The following is a 20,758-nucleotide window of genomic DNA, read 5'->3' on the forward strand; positions in this document are numbered from 1 at the left end:
ACAAGAGGGCTTCCCAGGAATACTGGGCTCCAGAAACAGATGCAGATTAGAACACAGACCCCCATTTGATGAAGATCAACTCCTGGGAATCCCCATATGGGAAGCTCCCTGCTGTTGTGTTGCTATATTTAGGAACTGCTCATGAGAGTGACAACTATTAGGAGAGACATTTTTGAGAAACCAGTCAGGCCCCCAGACCAGTTTGCCACCATTCTGATACACTGTGCTCAAGAAGGTCCTGTCTTTGTATTACTTTGACATTCTCCATGAGCATGTTGATGGTGTCTTTTTAGTTTACGTGCTTGTTTTGAATTGTTAAAGACGAAAGTCATTACAGTTGGCAACCAGTAACATAGCCCAAACACGGCGTTCGTCGTTCAACTGGTCGTGACTGTTTTCCAAAATGGCGCCCGCATGTAAACATGAACGCTACTGTCTTTATAATCTATCTTTTTAATAAACTGTCCGTACACTTACAAAGTACTCAATGCTACGTTTTACATGTAGGGAACCTCATTATGCTACCGTTGAAGTGTGGTGCTATTTTGAGCCTTGTTAGTGGTGTAGAAATAGCGATTTACCAAGTGCCCCGAAAGCTAGCGTTAGCAACTAACCACTGGTTTGCGCTAGCTTGTTTCAAGCTAAAGACGCATTCGATTAGCATGAAAATAGATCCCAGAGAAAACGTTTTGCATAATCAAAGTGTGCATTATAAACTGACTGATCCTGGATTTATAGTAGGGTGACCAGATTTCCCGGAACTAAAACTGGGACACTTTAAATGTGATCGTAGTGCTCGTGCACGCACACGCTTTTTAACGTGAACATGTGCCAGCCCAGGTCAGACATAGACACAGACATATTAGACACAATTTTGCCAACAGCACACGTAGGCCTACTGCTCACAACAAAATGGGCTATCTCAGTTAATATTCATGAATTGTCTTGGGATGTAGCCTACATATCTAAGAAATAATATTAAAAGACATTGCGTGAGTTTCGTGGGGGACCAAATTTATTTTTTCAGAATTAAAGCATTCTTTTGGAAAATGCACCCACTGAACTTGTGAAAAGGTATTTTTCATTGCATGGCACTAAACAAATTATTTGGAACTGCTGCCACAGGCTTGAACTAAAGTTATGGTAACACTTTACGGGAAGGGTACATGAATTATAAATTAATGCATTAATTAATTCATGATTTGTGCATTACTTCATTCCTTTATATCTTATGAATTATCAGGAATTGATGCGAGTTCAATAACCTGTTTTGCCTTACATGCCTTTGATTATTTGGAATGGTTTTGTATAGGGGTGCAACACAACACAAAACTCACAGTTGGATCGGATCACGGTTATGAGTCACAAGGACTCGAGACAAGCAACTTAAAATCGGGACTGTCGCAGTCAAACCGGGACGTCTGGTCACCCCAATTTATAGGCCAATATTGATTTTTTTTTAATCATTTTTGATAAGGATTCTTATATATGTTATTAACCCCTAGGTTCATTTTGTGCCAGAATTGTCCTTTAAGAGCATGTAAAACGGGCAGGTATATGATCGACAACTAGTGAGAGAGCTTACAGCTGTATTTCACAAAGTGGCAGATTCAGACAGACAGGCAGACCAAGATTAGTTACAACTTCCCAAAAATGGGATTAAAATGACAGAAGTAACATACTCATCCATCACAGAACAGACAGCAATGTGATTGAATGTTAGTCCTGCCTTAGTTTATTTTTTATTTTTTTATTTTTTAACACAATTCAGCTGCAGCTTGACTGTATTCGCTAAACCAAAAAAATCCCACCTGTCTGAAAAGTATTGGTCTGTTCCAAAGTGTTCTACTTTTCAAAGATCTTTCAAGATTATTCATGTAGATGCATTGTGATAGAGGGCCCTTCTATTGAAAAAAAATGGGGGCAAAATGTTATTTATGGGGCATCTTTATGTAGTAGAGCAACGCATCCTTGTAAACGGGTATGTGGGATATCGTACGAAAACGCATGCACACCAATTCATGATATCCTACGAAATTAGGTGAAGGCTGGCTGATCACCTCCTCCGTGCATGGACCAGAGCGCTCTTATACAGCGGCAATCAATGTGGTAAATATTAGGGATGCACCGATCAGACTTTTTCAGTCCCGATACCGATGCCTGGGCTTTGTGTATCTGTCAATACCCGATACCGATCCAATACCGTTGTTGAATTAATAATACACTGTATACCTTCCACCTTATACCTTCCTTCCACCGTGTGGAAGAGACTAAAGCCACAAGACTTTCCTAACTAAACACACAATCCCCGATCCAGCTATTTTGTCAATATCGGGACCGATATCCGATCTTAATATCAGATCGGTGCAACCCTAGTAAATATGCAATATACAATTACAGTGTGAGGCCTCGGGGAAGACCCAGGACTAGGTTGAGGGATTATATCTCCAACCTGGCATGGGAACGCCTCAGGATCCCCCAGTCAGAGCTGGTTAATGTGGCTCGGGAAAGAGAAGTTTGGGGTCCCCTGCTGGAGCTGCTGCCCCCGCGACCCGACCACGGATAAGCGGACGAAGATGGATGGATGGAAAATTACCGTGCATTACTTTTCGTTGCTATGTGTACGAATGGTTCATGAGAAACGCCTGAGTACATAATAGATAATTTCCCTTTTTAAAAACTGAACATGAGCATGCATTAAATTCTTACCAAAAAGGTATTTGAAGTAAACAATGCAAAGATTGCAACAGAACTAATCGTGTGTAACCCTTAGTTCACCGTACTGGCTTTGAATTTCAGGAATCCCAATGACTCAGGATGTTTTTTTGGATTGTACTGTATCTTTTCAGATTCAACTCTGCACTAAGATTACAGAAGTAGTGAACAAAGCCCGAAGAGGAGCAGACCCAGACACAGATGGAGTATAGACTGTCGAGAAACATCCTTCATTCCAACCTTGGATGGCTACTTCAGTGTGTGTGTGTGTGTGTGTGTGTGTGTGTGTGTGTGTGTGTGTGTGTGTGTGTGTTGGGGGGGGTTGCGGTGATCTTAATTGAATATTGATAAGTGAGGCAAGCACACGGGGTAAACAGCTGTGACTGGTACTTCATATGTGTGTGCGCATCACTCATTATCAGGCCCAGCTGGTCCTCAGAGACGAGTCATCAGACGGTGACCGCACACACACATGACCTCACACACTCGTTCCTACACACTCACACTTATTACAGTAATTGACAAACAATTTTGACAGAGATCAAAGTCACCAAAAGTGTGTAGACTGCAGAGAGAGAGAGAGAGAGATTCCCCCGTGGCTTTGTTGTTCGTTCAGTAAACAGGCCCCCGAATATCTGATTTATTCCAAACTTTTCTCTAAGACAGAATCTCATTTTGTCCCTCGGAGAGGTCGCTACCTAGGTAGTTCAACATCTTCATCCTGTCGCCGTGACAACAGACGAATCGTCTTAGTAACACAAGTTAGATGCAGAGCATTTGTGGAGAGGGATCAAAATATGGTATTTTTTTGATTAAGTAGAGTAGGTAGAGGCTTTACGGTTGCGTCATAAGTCACCTAGCAACCGCAGTTGGTGCCATGATGGCGCTCCGTTGGAGAACTGGCTGTGCATGAATAATGGCTAAATATACTGATGGAACAAAGACCAAACAGACAACAAGGGGAAGCACAAAGCTGATCAGTAACAGCAGTCCTCGTGCACTACTTTGGTACCTTGTGTGACCTCTTGACACCTCTAGCCATAGGAGCTACTAAGCCTAAATCTGCAGGTTTTGAACGTAATCCTATTTTATCACCTAAATTTCGGATTTCTGATTTTTAAAGTGGCTTACATCTCTCTCCCTTATTCCTGTCATCTCTCTCCTGTTGCTATTTAAAGCTAAAGTGTGTAATGTCTGTCTCCCCCATGAGGAATTCTAAGCAATGACAACAAAACTGTCGGCGCGTTCACATGTCACAAGCCTTCCGTGATTGCGCACCACCCCTCACCCCTCCTCCACACAATAGCTAGTAGCCAAGGAGGTAGGGCTGGGCACCGAACGTCGATAATTTTATGGCACCGAAAAAAATCCTATGAGTATCGAAAAAAATTATTTCTTTCGGTGCCAAATTTCGGTTCCAAAAGCATCTGAGCGCGTAAGCGCAAGCTTATCTGTCCTCTCCGCATATTGACACAGAGCGGAGCTCCGACCAACACACACACACACACACACAGAGGTGCGGACGGAGTAAACTACGTCGCCGGCTCTGTAGTTTTGTTGAAGTCACAGAGAGTCTCGGTTGGTTTCGAGTGTAGTTACAGTTTTTTAAAACTTCACGCAGACAGCGTTTGCTGTGATATGATATTAATGGCGAGCCGAAAGCAGTCGTGGTGCTGGTGACGTTACACTTCCTCTTAGACAAGCAGGCACAACGGTGGCTTCTCTGCCCTGATGACTGACTGACAGGCTGAGCTTGCAAGGCACCTTAATTAATGTTACTCTGAGTGAGCAGTTTTACCAGATTTTTTAATTTTGATAACTGTCTTGATTCCCAATTAAGGTGGAAAATAAAAGCTTTGTGTTTAATGTATTTTTGTTGATGTTGAAATGGATTTTAAAACATATGGTATCGAAAAAAGTATCGTTAGGAACTGGCATCAAAACTGAGGTATCGAAATTGGCACCGGATAGAAAGGTTTTGAACGATGCCCAGCCCTACAAGGAGGACACGAACGATTAAATATTTTCGCTCGAAAGTCGCCGGACACCACAATCTCCTGAACATAGCCCTACTGAGAAATCCAGATAGAGTTGTGTGGAGCTGATAGTCTCAATTAGCTTTGGAGCAACTCATTTGGCAACGGCTGGAATGTAACAGATTCATTAATATAAAAAACGTTACGCACTAAAGCTTTAATAAAAAGGCAGAAAAGGCGAAAAAGATAATTTCAATAAAATATTTTTCAAAGGGTGCCTGGACCTCGTTTACTTAGGCCTCATTTTTCCTTCGTTAGACACGAATAGCACTGCGTTCAAACAACACAAGGGGCTGTGTTGGTGGGGGGGGACATGCAGCTTCAGGTACTTCAGGTTCTATCCCGGTGGTCCTGGGACAGAAACGCTAGTAGCAAATATTGGATCAAATTCATTGGTATTAATAAATGTAACTTAAATGCCTGGTGTGGGTTTTCACTAGGGTATGCTTCCTGTTATGTTTTAATTAGCTTCTAAACTAAACTCAACTTGTCTGTAATGTGGCAACAGCTAATAGTGTTTGTCACTTCAGCAATTAACTAACAATAGGGAGATCAATGAGCTCCACCAATTTCATGTAATAATATTTGCAGCGCAAAGTAAACCTCACGCACTTAAGCCCCGCTGCTGAAAGAAAGATACTAGGGTGAACACTGGTTTTACAAATGATCACAGCTGATCTATGAATGTTATCTGTGTTCATAATAATGGTAAAGTGTATCTGCAACAAAACTTGGGGTCTGTTTTAACTCTCAGGTCTTTTAAAACACAACTTAAAACCTTTGTGTTTTCTGTTGCCTTTGATTACATTGAAGTTGGGACAATTGATTCGAATCTTGGACTGTTTACTTCCATTTTATTATATTTCTATCTGCTAGTTTGGATTCTTTTTAATCCTTTTATCTGTCTTTTTGTACTGCTTTGTGTTTCTTTCGCATGCCTTTGTATGTCTTATGTAAAGCATTTTCAATTGCTTCGGTGAAAGGCACAGTACAAATGAACTTGCCTACAAAAACTGGAACATACCAGACAGAATATCTAGAAAATATAAAATGTGGTTTGACTAGAACTCCTATGACTAGGTGTTTATTAAATTACCCCTGACAAGGTTGATTTGTTTCACTGAGGGTTACTATGACACAGTCCTGTCTCGTTTCATATCCCTGGCTGGCATCGTATTATCGCTCTGAGAAGTCTGTCTCTTTGAACACATCTGGTTGGCTGGTAAGAGAAGTAGCAAAATAACACACATATACACAGAAAAAACGGCATGATGTAGAAAGAGGAAGATTTGGATGAAGTACGAATAAATGTGTATTGCGTCGACTGAAGGATGTGGGCTGTGAAAGATGTTTTGTTTCCTGAATACAGCCAACATAGAAATATACAGTCATACACACACACACACACACACACACACACACACATTATGCATGTCTGCAGTAAGGATTAGGACAGCCCTGATAGCCCTCGGGCCTTCATTTGTCCACAGATACATTTTCTGTGTTTTCACAAGAACATCCACAGACTGGTTTAATATGTGGAACACAAGCAGCACAAATCCAGAGTCAATTCTGTCATGCCCTCCTACGTAGAGCCTAAATTCTGCCAGAGCTGGCCCCACAGACATGGCTGCTAAATGCATCACCCACACACACACACACACACACACACACACACACACACACACACACACACACACACACACACACACACACACACACACACACACACACAGAGGATGATGTGAGTCATGTTTGTGTTTAGATTGCGCTCATTGGTTTTTTTGAAGCACTGTGTGTATAAAGTGTGCCTTTGCAGCATTAATGTTAAAGCTAGAATTCACCCTTGCATACTCTCACATCATCAATCTATTGCTTTCAGGGAGTGTTCACGTTCATTGACCTTAGCTGAACTAACGATTATTTTAATAATCGATTAATCTGTAGATTATTTTTTCGATTAATCGATGAATCGGATAAAAAAAACAAAAAAGCATTAATTTACATCAACTCAATACATACATACTTTTTGTTTAGGTAATAGTTGTGTAAAGGTAAGTAACCCAAATATCAGATACAGACAAGACACAGACAGACAGACAGACAGACAGACAGACAGACAGACACGCAGAGACACACACACACACACACACACACACACACACACATTAAATTATTACCATCATTGTAGTAAATGCAAGTTACGTTCATTTATACACCACACACTAATATATTTGTCAACAATAACTGATATGGGACAAAGCACATAATATATACATGACAGATTGAAAATGAATGGGCCAAAAAAGGCAAGTGAATAAAACCGTGACTTTAGTCTTGCAAACTATACCACCCCTGCTTTATTACTGTTATTAACGAGCTAACGCTAGCTTGTCATGCTAGTCAGCTGGATAACGAGTAAACGGCAGCACTAGAAGAGCTACTGGAGGGACGTAGCGTTCCTCACTTCAGAACGGAACAGAAGAAGGATAGTGTAGTGACTTCACCCTGCTGTTGAGCTCCCTTCCTCCTCATCAAGGACTCCAACATGTTGACGTTTTAGGTGCTGACTCATCACCGTGGTGCGCCCGTGCCATGCCGTGTCGCTTTTTCTTATCTTGCAATTAACATGTTTTTGATTTATTTAGTGTGAAATGCTCCCACACCTTGGATGACTTAGGTCGTACTGATTTCTCTGCCTCCGCCGTGTGTTTCACAACAACGTTACGGGTCTCTCGCTCTCTCCGGTCTCTCTCCGGTCTCTCTCCGGTCTCTCTCCGGTCTCTCTCCGGTCTCTCTCCGTATTTCCTCTACCCCCGCTCGGCTCTTTTTTCTTTTCTTTCGCTACGCGCTGCTCCTCTCTGCGCTCAACTCAAATTTTTTTATCTCCGCGACTGAGTGGCGTAATAGTTGCGCGACACAACGAATCGATAATGAAATTCGTTGCCAACTTTTTTAGTAATCGAATTTTATCGATTTTATCGATTCGTTGTTGCAGCCCTAATAATTTGTACAACAAGATAGAGGTTTGCCTGAAACTTGTCATCAAGCTGAATTAGTATAAGTAAGCTTGCAACTGTAAAGTAAGTTTATCTCGTGTGTGTTTACGGCGAAACGATAAAAAACTGTAAATCATCAGTATGTATTAGGACACAATTCAAATGCCTAAAGCACCAGTCGCACCAGAAAGTGGCACAGCAAAGTTCATCCATGTGTCCTGATGAAATGGGTGGTGTAAGCTTATTGATGCAACCCGCAGGGCTAGTTGGTGAAGTACTATTGCTGGCACACTAAGGCTACGTTCACACTGCAAGTCTTGATGCTTAATTAGGAGTTTTTGCTCAGATCCAATTTTTTGTTTGGCTGTTCACATGACCTTTTAAAATGTGGCCTATATCACGCTGTTGCACTAAAGTTAGGGAGCTTATGGAGGATGTGTTTTCGCTTTTATTTCAAAATGTTTGTGTAATGGCAGCCGTAACATTAATGAGCATACACTAATTAGGTCTAACACCTCCCTCTCCCTCCATTGACTTGCTCCATCACTGTTGTAGGCCTAGTCAAGTTTTTAATCTTACTGTCTGTGTCTAGGGCTAACTCCAACCACCGCATAATTGGGACAAATGTCGATGTAGATTGAGGTAAAAGTCGCATCAAATCCGCCTTGGTTGTTCACACTGCGGCCACATTGAAAAAAAAATCTGATTTGAAAAAAATCAGATCTGGTCCAGATTTGAGTGTTCACACTACTTCTGAAGAAGTCTGACCTGGTCACTTGACCCCAAAAAAAAATCGGATTTGGGCCACTTTTGCCTGCAGTCTGAACGCAGTGTTAGTAACTGCTGACACTCTAGCCAGCCAGGAACATGCTAGCATTACTCAGTTACAGCTAGCTAGCTCGGTCTCTAAAGGCCCTGCCTCACCAAGCAGATAGCCAACAACTAGTGGCGACGAAGACAGACTGTGGCGTTTTCTCAAGTCACCGGACGTCGCTTTTGTCTTGCCAAAATTTGCACTTGAACACACCGAAAACACTACAGCAGGTGGCCAACAACTACGTAAGTTCTGCGCCTGTGTGAGAGGAAATAACTCTCCATGCCAGCATGCGGCGGTAATCTATTCATCATTCAAAGAAGGAAACCGGGAACTATGTACTGCTTCACATGTGCGTACATCTACGTCTGTGTGAGCACCAGTACAACACGAGAAACAAAATGGGGACTCGCTGATAAAAGCATTTCTCCAGAGCACCGCTTTTTGGCAAAAACTCCACAGGGGGCATTTACTGCATTATAAAGAAAATGTTTTGCCAATCTTCGGTGCTGAGCATTTAACTTCAACATATTGCCACCGGACGCTGTGCCTGACCACCAGTGAAGCACAAATCCCGGGTTGCGTCTTTTAACTAGGGCTGCACAATATATAGCTTTTTGTATCGCCGTCGCAATATCAGCCATAATAATATTGTGCAGCCCTACTTTTAACAATGACCAAGTCAAAGGGAGGGTACAAACCTTGTCTTTGAGATGCTTCTGTATCTCAGCCAGGGACATGGAGGTGTTCTGTGGACTGCGCCTGAGACAAACAGACACACAATACAGTTCATTTGTGTTCAGCTGCTGCCACCAAACGCCTATAAATGCAAAGCAGCGTGATATTTCTTTGTTTAGAAAAGGTCTGCTGTGGTGCTGGAGAAGAGGAGTGTGTGTACCCCACGCTGCTGCTGCTGCGGCTGCGGCTGCGGCTGCTGCAGGCTCTGTGGGCCGCGGGAGCTCGACTGAACCGCCTCAGAAACTGCGTGTAGTCCACCGTTTCACCGCCCCTCTCACACACCTACAGCAGCCACAAAACACAAAGGCATGTAAACGCACGTGGCTCTACATACTGTAGGCAAGGCAAGGCAGCTTTATTTATATAGCACATTTCAGCAACGGGGCAATTCAAAGTGCTTCACATAAAACATTAAAGAGCAGTTCAAAATACAAAAACAGATAAAATACGAGAATAAAAGTGACAGTGCAGTACGAGAAATGAACAATTATTTAAAGAAAGGCGGTTGAGGCGGACCTGCGGTTTTCTGGGAGTTAATTCCAGATATGTGGAGCATAAAAACTCAACGCTGCTTCCCCCTGTTTAGTTCTGACTCTGGGGACAGGAAGCAGACCTGTCCCAGATTAGGGCTTTAACTTTTGCCCAAAAATCATATTCGAAGTTCGTTTTTATATTAATATTCGAATATATTTGAATATTTATTAATAATATTTTGACCATTAAATGCCTTCAGTCTAAAAAAAAAAAATTAAGTCAGACCCTGGATTAAACACAAACAGTGTGCTTTCGACAGGAAGTTCGGAGCTTTCACCGTAGCCTACATAAGTGGTCTGATGTTTATACTCGTGTGCTGGTGTGTGCGTCGAGCCAGTGTGTGTTGCCAACTTAGCGACTTTTTTTTCACAAAAGCGACTAGCGACAAATCTGGTGACTTTCTGTAAAATAAAAAGAGTCGCCAGTATTGTCCAGCGAGCATGCCATGTATTTCTCTCCTGTGGCCGCCGAAACAGTCTCCTTTCTCTTCTGTTGTGTGACTGAGGAGCAGCCCTGCCCCCCCCCTCTGTGCTCTCTCCTCATGTGCAGCAGCACTGAGCAGCAGGTAGGAAGGGGAGAAGGGACAGGGTGCGGCGCCGGTGTAGGTAGGAGAGACAGCGGAACGCGACGGGAGAAAGACGCCGCTGAGCTGGCCTGGCCCTGGCCTGGCCCTGGTCTGGCCTGGCCCTGGTCTGGCCTGGCCCTGGGCAAGCCAGCTTTCTTTGAGAATTAGGGGGGAATGCAACGCTACCGAGCCACGGCCGAGAGACGTGCGTCGCTGCGACGTGTAGTTACATTTTGAAATGCGTGAAAAAGCCTCGGAATCTGAACTGAAAACAACGTTTACAAGCAAACGCATTTACAAAAAATAATGCCCATAAAAGGTTCGAATATTAAGGGCTGGCTAATATTCGTTCGAATATCATTATTTTTTTTAATATTCGAATTATATTCGAATAACGAAGTTCGGAGTCAAAGCCCTATCCCAGATAGAGGATGGATACCCGAACCGAGCCCGGCGGGACCCAGCGGGACCCAACGGGCCGGGCCGGGTTCGGACAGATATTTAGAAATGATGTTCGGGTTCGGGTCCGGCTCGGTTTCTGATGTGCACATCTGTTGACATTTCTGAATGCCTTCCTACAGTTGCTTAATAAAAGCGGGCTTTCCACACAAACAAACGTACATGTGTCATTAGTATGAGAAAAAAGACCTGTAAAGACACCGTTACAGTAGTCAAGTCTACTGAGGACAAAAGCATGGACAAGTTTTTCCAAATCCTGCTGAGACACAAGTCCTTTAACCCTTGATATATTCGGATATATAGTAGATATATACTGTACACAAAACACAACTGTGATGATGAAAAGCAAGAGGAGGATGAAGATGATGGTGTGGGGGAAATACTCCATGTTCAACATACCCCTGCACTCAAGCCCACTCCAAACTTTTGCGTCTGTGATAATGGCACATATGATGGTGTCTCCGTGGAGACGGGAAGAGCATGGTTGTGATGTGGCTGGCTGGCGTCAGGTGGGTTGAGCAGTAATTTTCAGGACGAGGCTGTTTGGGGAATACACTAGGTGCCGTTCTCTGGAACGGGGTTGGCGGGGGGCACACCTGGGAAATGCAGCCGCATGCTTTTTATTCTGACCTTGTGCTGTTTTACAAAACACACACATGGACACACACACAAACACTTTACAGAAAACTGGTAAAGAGTTGGCACATACCCAAACACACAAAATCAGGGAACTAGTTTCCACAAAACCACACACACAAATACACACGTGCATTCAATCAAGCAGACAAATACTTGGCACACACACACACACACACAAACGTATACCTATTTTGGTGGCTCATAATCAAAGTACAGTCCCTGCTGCCCTGCCCTACATCCTTCCATGGTGTAATCCAGTGCAGCGGTCCCCAGCGGAGCTCCTGGCATTGAGTCTTATTATAGACACCACACTGTCCAATTATCACTGCTATCAGCAGCCATGGAGCGTAACACACACACACCTCAGGGGAGGAAGGGGGGCCTCCGTGCTCTATATACCTGTGATGGTGTTATTGCACCTGCACTTCAGTTTGAGGCTGAAGGTGAGAGCGAGGTCAGCGGCTGATGGTATGGAGGGCAGGACCATAAGACGTGTTGAGACGTCTGTACGTCGGGACAAAAACATCCGTAAATAGTATAAAATAATCATCTTAGCTGTTAATCACTCTAAAATGAACGCAGGGAGAAAAAAAAAGCCATTTGGTAAGTGAGGAGACAGAGCTTGAGCTCTCCTGATGCGGTGGATTTTCTCTGTCTTGTTCTCTGCACGAGTCTGGCTGTCTGTCACCAGCGTCTTCTTCATCCTCATCAGATTTGTCAGCTGTGATTGTCTTTTTTGCCGTCGACCCCTCCCTCCTCCCCAATGAGCTTGAATTATTCAGGCATATTTCTTTTTACGGGCCCAGCTTTTTCAGACGCAGCACATTTAATACTTGATCAATATTTTACGAAAAAGAGATCTTGATGGATGAGGCCAGATAGATAAATAAAGAACAGAAGAAGAAGAACTAGAAGAAGAATGGGCGGTGGGGGGGTGTGAGGGGTGTGAGGCTGCTTGTGGCTTCTCGCTCCCCCCAAGCGCAAAGCAACTTCCACATCAAAATGTCACCAGAACAACAGCTGCTATACCAGTGGTAGTCCTTTAAAGTAAACTTTCGACAGTTCTCCAGAACACACACACACACACTCATACGCACAGTGTCTTTAATGAATAAGACGGTGAGTGGGAGGGGTGGGCGAGGGATGGAGGGAAGTGGGGTTGTGTATGGGGGGGAGGGGGGACACAAAGTGCTGATATTATGGGAGGAAATCTGTGTGGGAAAGACAGGCAGTCAAACTGTCAGGCGTGAGCGCTGAGACGGAACAAAGAGGAACAGTGGAGACGATTACAGTGGCGTAGCAGAGTGACAGAGGCATCGCGCACACAGATGAAGACGAAGGGAGAGGGGGAATCATGCCGCCGTGCACAGACCCCAAACACACCACACACACACACACACACACACACACACACACATTCACGCTAGATTGATCAATGCCAGAGAGTAGAAGCATCCTGATCCGAGGCCTCAACACACTCATTAGACTTCATGGGTGCAGAGTGACGACTTCTACTTTCTACACCGCCCAGAGGTTTTCTTTTAAATGGATTCCTTCATTTTTAGTAAACATCTACAGGCTGCTGAGGAATATATGGAATAAAACATAGCAAAGAATGAGCCAGCGGGGCGCCCGGATAGCTCAGTTGGTAGAGCGGGCGCCCATATATAGAGGTTTACTCCTCGACGCAGCGGGACCCGGGTTAGACTCCGACCTGCGGCCCTTTGCTGCGTGTCCTTCCCTCCTCTCTCTCTCTCTACCCTTTCATGTCTTCAGGTGTCCTATCAAAATAAATGCCCAAAACGCCCAAAGACAAATCTTAAAAGAATGAGCCAGTGGGCTCGATCAGAGGAAAAAACTGATGCCAGCCAACGCAACAGAGGTGCAAACAAATAACGTCTGCTTTAACATCTGCCAGGCTCACTTCTCCGCTGACCAGTCTTCACAGCCACAGAGCATCATTTGTCAGTGTCAGCTGCCTGGAAGAGATTTAAAAAATAAATCTTCTACTGCCATCTTCTGGATGATGCCCCACGTAACAACATTTGGAGGATGAAAATCGAAAGCCTCGTTTCCACCAAGCAGTCTGGTTCCTTTCAGTTTATTTTGCTTCACATTGGAGCAGTTATTTTTGCGTTTACATTGTCAAAAGGTTTTGGATTGTACCAATAGAACCGCTGTATTCCGTCCTGTTTTTTTTCGTTAGCCCCCCTGTTGAGGTACCTAGCAAATTAGATCCAAACACTGCAGTCAGCGGTTGGTGCAGACGTTCCTCTGGAATCGTCGGTGATGAAGAATTACAGCGAGCGCTGGATGGGACAGTGAGGAATAAAAGGCTTTTCAGCTTGTTTCTCAGCATATGGCTGTCCGCAGCTCTTACCATGCGGCCACAGCTACATTTAAGAGTACCGTCTGCGACGAAACCGCTTAAAACTGATTTTAGGTACATGTCCGTACAGATTATATGGTTCTAAAAAGGTACAACACAGAAAGAGTTTGATAGAAACACGACTTAATACACACTTCTGGTTAAGCCTTTTTTGGCCCTCCCCCCTTCCACATCCTAACCAAGTGTTGCCCAGATACCATCAGCGCCAGTGTTTTACAGTAATCACTTTCGGAGTTGGGAGGGAGGTTAGAGCAAAGAGTCAGACATCAGGTTGGGAACTAGACCTTTTGAAGGTTGGTCCTGAAATCTAATCTAAATTTGATTATTTTTGGCATGACAGCTGCCTCCTGCCTCCATTTCTAGCCACTGGGGGACCACAGGCAGGCTGGGGGAACTCATATTAATGTAAAAAAACTCATAAAGGGACATTTTCTTGCCATGGGACCTTTAAAAAAAAGTCAAGTCCTTTTGGGTCATCTGTCTCAGGTTTAAGTCAAGTCTCAAGTCATGAAAACCAAGTCAAAGTCAAGTTGAGTCGTTTATCAATGTAAGTCAAGCAAGTCTCAAGTCCCCAAATTTGCGACTTTTGAGTCCAACTAGTGTCAAGTCATGTAACTCGAGTCCCCCACCTCTAATACACACCCACAGAGTCCAGGTCTCATCGGCTAGTTGAAATAAACACCTGTGTTGGGAGTTCATGGCCTTTGAAATCAAGTCAGAACAGCCCCTAGCTGATGAAGCAGCAAACTTGGTGAAGTGCTTTCAGGAGACCCTGACCTCTAACCTCCGTGTTAATGTCCCTCTCACCTCGTTGAGGACAGTGTCGAGCTGGTTCTGGCTGAGAGACAGCAGGCTCATCAGGGTTCGTCCGAACTCCTCTCTGCTCGCCAGCCCCGTACCATCAGGGTCCACAGCCACGAAGGCCGACCCGATGTTCGCCAATCTGCTGTAGATCAGAGGCTCCACCTGCTCCAGGGTGAGCTGCCCCCCTGGATGGACTGAGGGGGTCAGATGAGGATGAAATATACCTAACAAAATAACAAACAAGTACACATTCCTGTATCCCTAAATATACTTCCACTACATGGACATTTGGACTGCATTTATATAGTTAAAAGGTAAAGGTACTTTATTGTCACATACACATACATGTAACAAAATTCATTTTCTGCATTTAACCCATCCCTCAAGGGAGCAGTGGGCAGCCATTTACAGCGCCCGGGGGCCAACTCCGAGCCAGTGCCTTGATCAAGGGCAGTGACAGGAGAACCTAGTACATGTTTTTTGATGGTGGGGGAAACCGGAGCACCCGGAGAAAACCTACGCAAACATGGGGAGAACATACAAACTCCACACAGAAACGACCTGGATTCAAACCCAGAACCTTCTTGCTGTGAGTGCTAACCATTGGGCCACCATGCTGCTAGCTAGTACATAGCGCTTTCCTAGTCTTACTCTTCCTGCCATATGAGGTGCCACCTGATTATCAGATAAACATTCATGCACATAGATGTAATTTATGGGTTACAAGCCATCCAATAATTAAAACTGGGCTGGGTTTTTGTCGCGCTTTCAATGCTTTTGTTTAGACAATTTCTTCAACTTTTTTTTGTCGTCTTTTTTGAGGGGTTTTTTCTACGTTTTTGGCGCTTTTTTCCCGGCATTTGGCGCTTTTTTTGAGGTTTTTTTTGCAATAATGTTTTTGTCGCTTTTGAAGTTACTTTTCAAAAAATGTTCTATGTTTTTGTTGGGACCTCCCTAGATAGTTGGAGATCTCAACCCTGGGGGTGGTGGGGTTTGAGAACGTTGAACCCAAATGTATGCCCTTGTTCACGCACAATGATGCAGCAGCATTGGAGCAATTCAGGGTTCAGCGTCTTGCCCAAGGACACTTCAACATGGGACTACAGGGCCAGAGATCAAACCACCAACCATCCTATTGGTAGACGACTGCTCTACCTGAGCCACAGCCGCCCCAAATATTTCCACAGAGAGAGAGAGAGAGTCCATAAGTGGTTTTTATTAATGGTGGTTAATACATTGTTTTTTTTAAATCACTTATCATCCATTAATAAGAAAGAAGTTTTAATGTCTTAAAACACAGAATTAAAGTAGAATTAAATGTATCATACTCTCTAATGTCAAAGTTATTTCTTTTTATCAATGGATTATAAATGATCTATAAAGCTTAGTAAGTGATATATTAAGCATTATTAAAGCCATGAGGGTTGTGACTAACTTAGAAACAAGCAAGCATTTAGCATTGTCACAGCGCAGGGCCAGGATAAATCATTCTGCAGACCCAACTGATATCAAAAAATGTCTGATTCAGTTAAAAAAAAAAGTATTGACCAATTAGATTATGAAATAATATTAAAAAAAACAGGCAACTACAGCTGAGGAAACTGAAGGTTAAAACACCACTTACCTCGGTCTCTGTGGACCCATGTCTGCCTGTGTCCGCCGCCTGTCTGTCTCTTTGTGGAGGAGTGTGTGGCAGTGCCCAGAGCGGTGTGGGGCCGCGGGCCGATGACCAGGTGTCCCAGTCCAGGGTGAAGAGGCAGCAGCTCGGCCATACTGGGTGAAACTGGTGTGTGTGTGTGTGTGTGTGTGTGTGTGTGTGTGTGTGTGTGTGTGTGTGTGTGTGGAGAGAAGCAGGAGGACAGGAGGGTGATAAATGACACTGGGTAGTGACTGCGGTTGCTAGTTGACACATGAACATGATCTCTCTCCCTCTCTCTCTTTCTCTGTGTGTGTGTGTGTGTGTGTGTATGTGTGTGTGTGTGTGTGTGTGTGTGTGTGTGTGTGTGTGTGTGTGTGTGTGTGATGAATCAGCAGTTGGCACTTCCCACTGTATTCAACCATTCAGTCTAGTTTTGTTGCCACAGCTTGCTATTGTCAAATCTGTCACCATGGAAGCAAAAAAATAAAAGTATTTTTCTTCTAAATGTTAATGGCAAGACATTCTATGGGCAAGACAGATATTGAATAAAGTTGTGGAAAGAAACTAAGTACATTTACTAAACACTAGCCTATACTTAATAGTACTGAGTTTCATGTGTATATTACTTTATACTTGTTCTACTCCACTACATTGATTAGACAGCTAATAGTTAGCTTGTTAAGAGTTAAGATTTTGATTATGAGCATATCCAATAAAATCCAAGGCTGTCCAGTGTCACTTTAATGCACCAGTAATGATAATCCATAGTATAATATAATCATGTAACAGTGACATGGTCTATTCTCCTGCACAACAACTTTTAGTTTAGACAGGCTACTTTAAGTGCATGTTGCCGATAATAGCCTACTTTTTGTACAACTTAATGTGGCTACATATCTGTATATCAGTGTTTAATAGTAACAACGACCCTGAATGTGAAAGGTGTTGCTCTAGTGACAAACCCAGAGAGAATTCTCCCTACCTAGCTGCAGTTCTGTTCAGCTCTACGGAGATGTTAGCATCTTCCTGTTCATTGTTTTAGTTTTAGAACCACTACTTTTTTGGTTCACTTTAACCGCTTATGAACCTCGTTTTCAGCCGGAGCAGGCACCTGTTTTCAGAGGGGGGAAAAGCCTCTAAAGGCCACTACAACCTGCTCAGAAACGGACAGACAGACAGACAGTTTACTCAAGAGTTAATGAAGACCAAAAACAGAACTAAAACAGACTGAATATTGGACTTACGTTACATTCCTTAGGTGGATACAAACACGACTTCAATGCTAATGTTTCTGCTGGATGTGTAAAAGGGGAGCTGTTAGCTAACAAGTTAGCCATACCAATTAAAAAGGAGATATGATAGGCTATGTTACCGCCGCCAAGTGGCCACATCGGTTATTGCAGGGCTTTTTTTGTTTAAACCATAGACTGTATAATATTAACAGTCTATGGTTTAAACGCTGGGCTTGTAATTTGCATTGTGGTAGGGTTGCTATTTTGACTTTCAAAATATCTTACTTTTACACAGTTGCCACTGTGGCCACATGACGATTACAAGATAATTATAAATGCTTAAACAGCTAGTAGCACTAGAGAGAGGAGACATAATTTAGCACACTGACTCAGTAGTGCCATTTTCACAGTAGTCTACTGTGTCCACGTTCGGACAGTTTTTGGCTAACGTTCTATCAAAATATCTATATAAATACGAATATATTTTTTTTTTGGTTAATTTAATTGTGTAAAAGTAAAGGGTAACTTCTTACCTTTCTAACGGTATATCGTTTTAACCGTTTACTTTAGCTTTTACTTTACAAGAGTGAGTTAGCCGTGCGCTACCCTTAGACCCGCCCTTCAATAGCATTCACAAACTACTATTGGCCAGGCCATGCTTACGCAAGGTAACGTAACTCGATTTGTACAGGTCCTATCCACTGACCAATCGGCTATGCTTAACCACTCGAGGTCAATGCCTAACCCCAACCAATCGAACTGCTATTGAAGGGCGGGTCTTGGCGTGGCCATACGCCGCCTTCACACTGGCAGTTGAAATCAGCTCCGTAATACGCCCCCAGCGGACGTCGTACTACACCGTTGAAAAGCTTCGGAAGCGATTTACAAAAATGGCAGAACAACTAGAAGGACTGATAAGTGTCTGAATGTCCGATTCTCTATGACCTCTCTTATACAGCTATAAATAGAAAGGCTGCTGCGTGGAGTAAAGTTGCCCAGGACGTTGACATGTCAGGTCGGTTAAATGTGATATAGCGGTATAATGTCAATAGTTCGGTGTCTGTTGCTAGCTAACCAGTTAGCATTAGCAGGTTTGTTTATCAGTACCATGGCAACGCTAACTTCCGTCGGATAGGAACCGTCCGTAGCTTTTCGCAAGAGTTCAATTTTTTGAACGCATCCGGATGACCAACTGACACGATTTTTTTCGCACCGCACTCGTTCGGACCCGGTTCGGACCCATTCGCATGCGGTCTGCGAATCTCCATAGGAAATGAATGACTTCCGGCCGTTTCAAAGCCGTATCGGAGCTGATTTCAAGTGCCAGTGTGAAGGCGGCGATAGTAGGAAGAAAAGAAATTGGCTAACCGGACAGCCTTTACTTCAGAGACAAACGTGGGTCACTTTGGAACACATGTTATAATGCTCGCCTAGCTGCTAGCGTGGCACGCCCTCATACTCTGCTTCTGACTGGCTAGTAGTCCTTACCTAGGTACTGCGCATGTGCACCTCCCAACAAAGATGGAACAGAAGTGCGATGCCTCACTCTGTAGCTAAAACGGAGAGCTCAACACACAGGGTGAAAAGAAATGAGCATAATATGAGCACTTTAAGTAACAATCATAGATGTTCATGTGCAACCTGTTGATTGCCTACCCTACATTACAGCCCTGTATGTTCTCAATTTGAACTGTATTTCATGGCAGTAACAATCCTCATTCAATTGACTCTCATTTTCCATTTCTCCTGATAGCGGAACTTTGAGAGTGCTAGACACATGCAGCTATAGGACAAGACTTTTAGACACTGAAGAGTTCAAAGAAAGAGAACACAGTCATCAAATATTGCCTGAAGACACAACTTTATTAATAAACCAGCAAGCAAAAGCATGTCAAACAAAACGTAAGATGCCCAGGAAACAGAGACAGGCATGTATAAAATACCCAAACAAACCATAAAAGCGGAGATGGGCAGCTGAAGCCTTGCCATCGGCTGTAAACAGAGCGACGGAGACAAAAAAGGAACAATGAAAGGAAAGAATGAGCAGCCGTAAAAGAGGCGGCGTGACGACGTGTGTGCTGAGGTTGTCATTTACATCCGCACAATAAAGACATTCACGAGTGTCTGGTAGAGCGCAGGGACTGGTCTGCTGGACTGGAAACTACTGTGGCAACAGAGGCAAGAGGTGCTGGACTGTTTGTAAGTGATGCCTCAGGTTAATAGTCTGACTCAAGATACTGCTGCTGTTGTGACACTACAGTGAGTAGCAGAATACAAAACACTGATAATGCTGGTTATGGTCTTACTCTGCTCCCTCGGCTCTCCTGCAGCCAATAGCTGGCATTTCTGAGAGAACAGAGAGAAAGAGAGAGAAAGGACACTGTTCACCCATCAGCGGTAACATGTAGCATGGTTTCACACAGGTAAAGTGTTTGGATTATCTGGTCCAGTGGTGTAGTCTGTATTGTAGTGGGTATACTGTACTGTATATGTATGGGCCAGGATGGGGGGCCATATCATAGTGGGGGGTCTGGGTGTCCTGGGTGTGAACATTTTGAGCGTCAAAGACTTCATTTCCTGCATTCTGACACACTTTTATGAACCAATTTACAGCGGAAATACCTTTAATCAGCCTACGCGAAGAAGAAAAAACAGATGACAATTCAAAATATATCAAAATAATAATGCAAAGTATGTTGTTACATGTCATTGGCCATTTTTAAGTGGGTATATGGAAATCCTGGAGCTTTCTTAATGGGTATACTGCGTATACCTGCGTATCACGTAGACTACACCGCTGATCTGATCCACTGCTAAAAAGCATCTCAAAAGCATTAGAGATGGACTGACATCCCACTGCCAAACGACCTTGGGACATTTGAGATGTTTAACAGGTGTGAATACATCCATCTCTCTAATATGCATACTCAATCTTTATTCTTCCCAAGTGCAACTGTACGTCAGTAAATGGTCTGTTGAAATTGCCTTTACAGGATCTGCCCTCCATTGTAACGACAGCTGAAGTGACACTGATATTACGCTGAAATAACGCTGTTGTTCTTCCTGTCACATGCAAAGTGACAGGGAGAAAATGGCTCCATCAATTTCTTTACATATTTTATGGGGGCATTTTAGGCCTTTATTTATACAGGACAGCTGAATACATGGAAGGGGAGAGAGAGGGGGGAATGACAT

General features: G+C 43.6%; 1 protein-coding gene across 6 annotated transcripts in view; it reads right to left on the bottom strand.

The window, feature by feature from the left end:
• The window catches only part of LOC120553669 (EF-hand calcium-binding domain-containing protein 6-like), a 70,487-nt gene extending 52,289 nt beyond the window's left edge, over nucleotides 1–18,198 (bottom strand). Inside the window, exons 1-7 of one of the 6 annotated variants that reach the window (XM_039792321.1) lie at nucleotides 18,097–18,184; nucleotides 17,576–17,625; nucleotides 17,314–17,442; nucleotides 16,317–16,475; nucleotides 14,696–14,916; nucleotides 9,463–9,584; nucleotides 9,266–9,326 (exon numbers count right to left, since the gene is read on the bottom strand). In XM_039792321.1, the coding sequence (XP_039648255.1) occupies nucleotides 9,266–9,326; nucleotides 9,463–9,584; nucleotides 14,696–14,916; nucleotides 16,317–16,464 (552 nt within the window). In that variant the 5' untranslated portion in view covers nucleotides 16,465–16,475; nucleotides 17,314–17,442; nucleotides 17,576–17,625; nucleotides 18,097–18,184. Of the gene's footprint in view, nucleotides 1–9,265; nucleotides 9,327–9,462; nucleotides 9,585–14,695; nucleotides 14,917–16,316; nucleotides 16,476–17,313; nucleotides 17,547–17,575; nucleotides 17,626–18,096 lie in introns of those variants that run through there. The other 5 variants (XM_039792317.1, XM_039792320.1, XM_039792322.1 and 2 more) reach the window with 5 other exon arrangements.
• Nucleotides 18,199–20,758: the final 2,560 nt, after the last annotated feature.

This window comes from Perca fluviatilis, chromosome 23 (genome assembly GCF_010015445.1).
Source record: "Perca fluviatilis chromosome 23, GENO_Pfluv_1.0, whole genome shotgun sequence".
Classification (NCBI taxonomy): domain Eukaryota; kingdom Metazoa; phylum Chordata; class Actinopteri; order Perciformes; family Percidae; genus Perca; species Perca fluviatilis.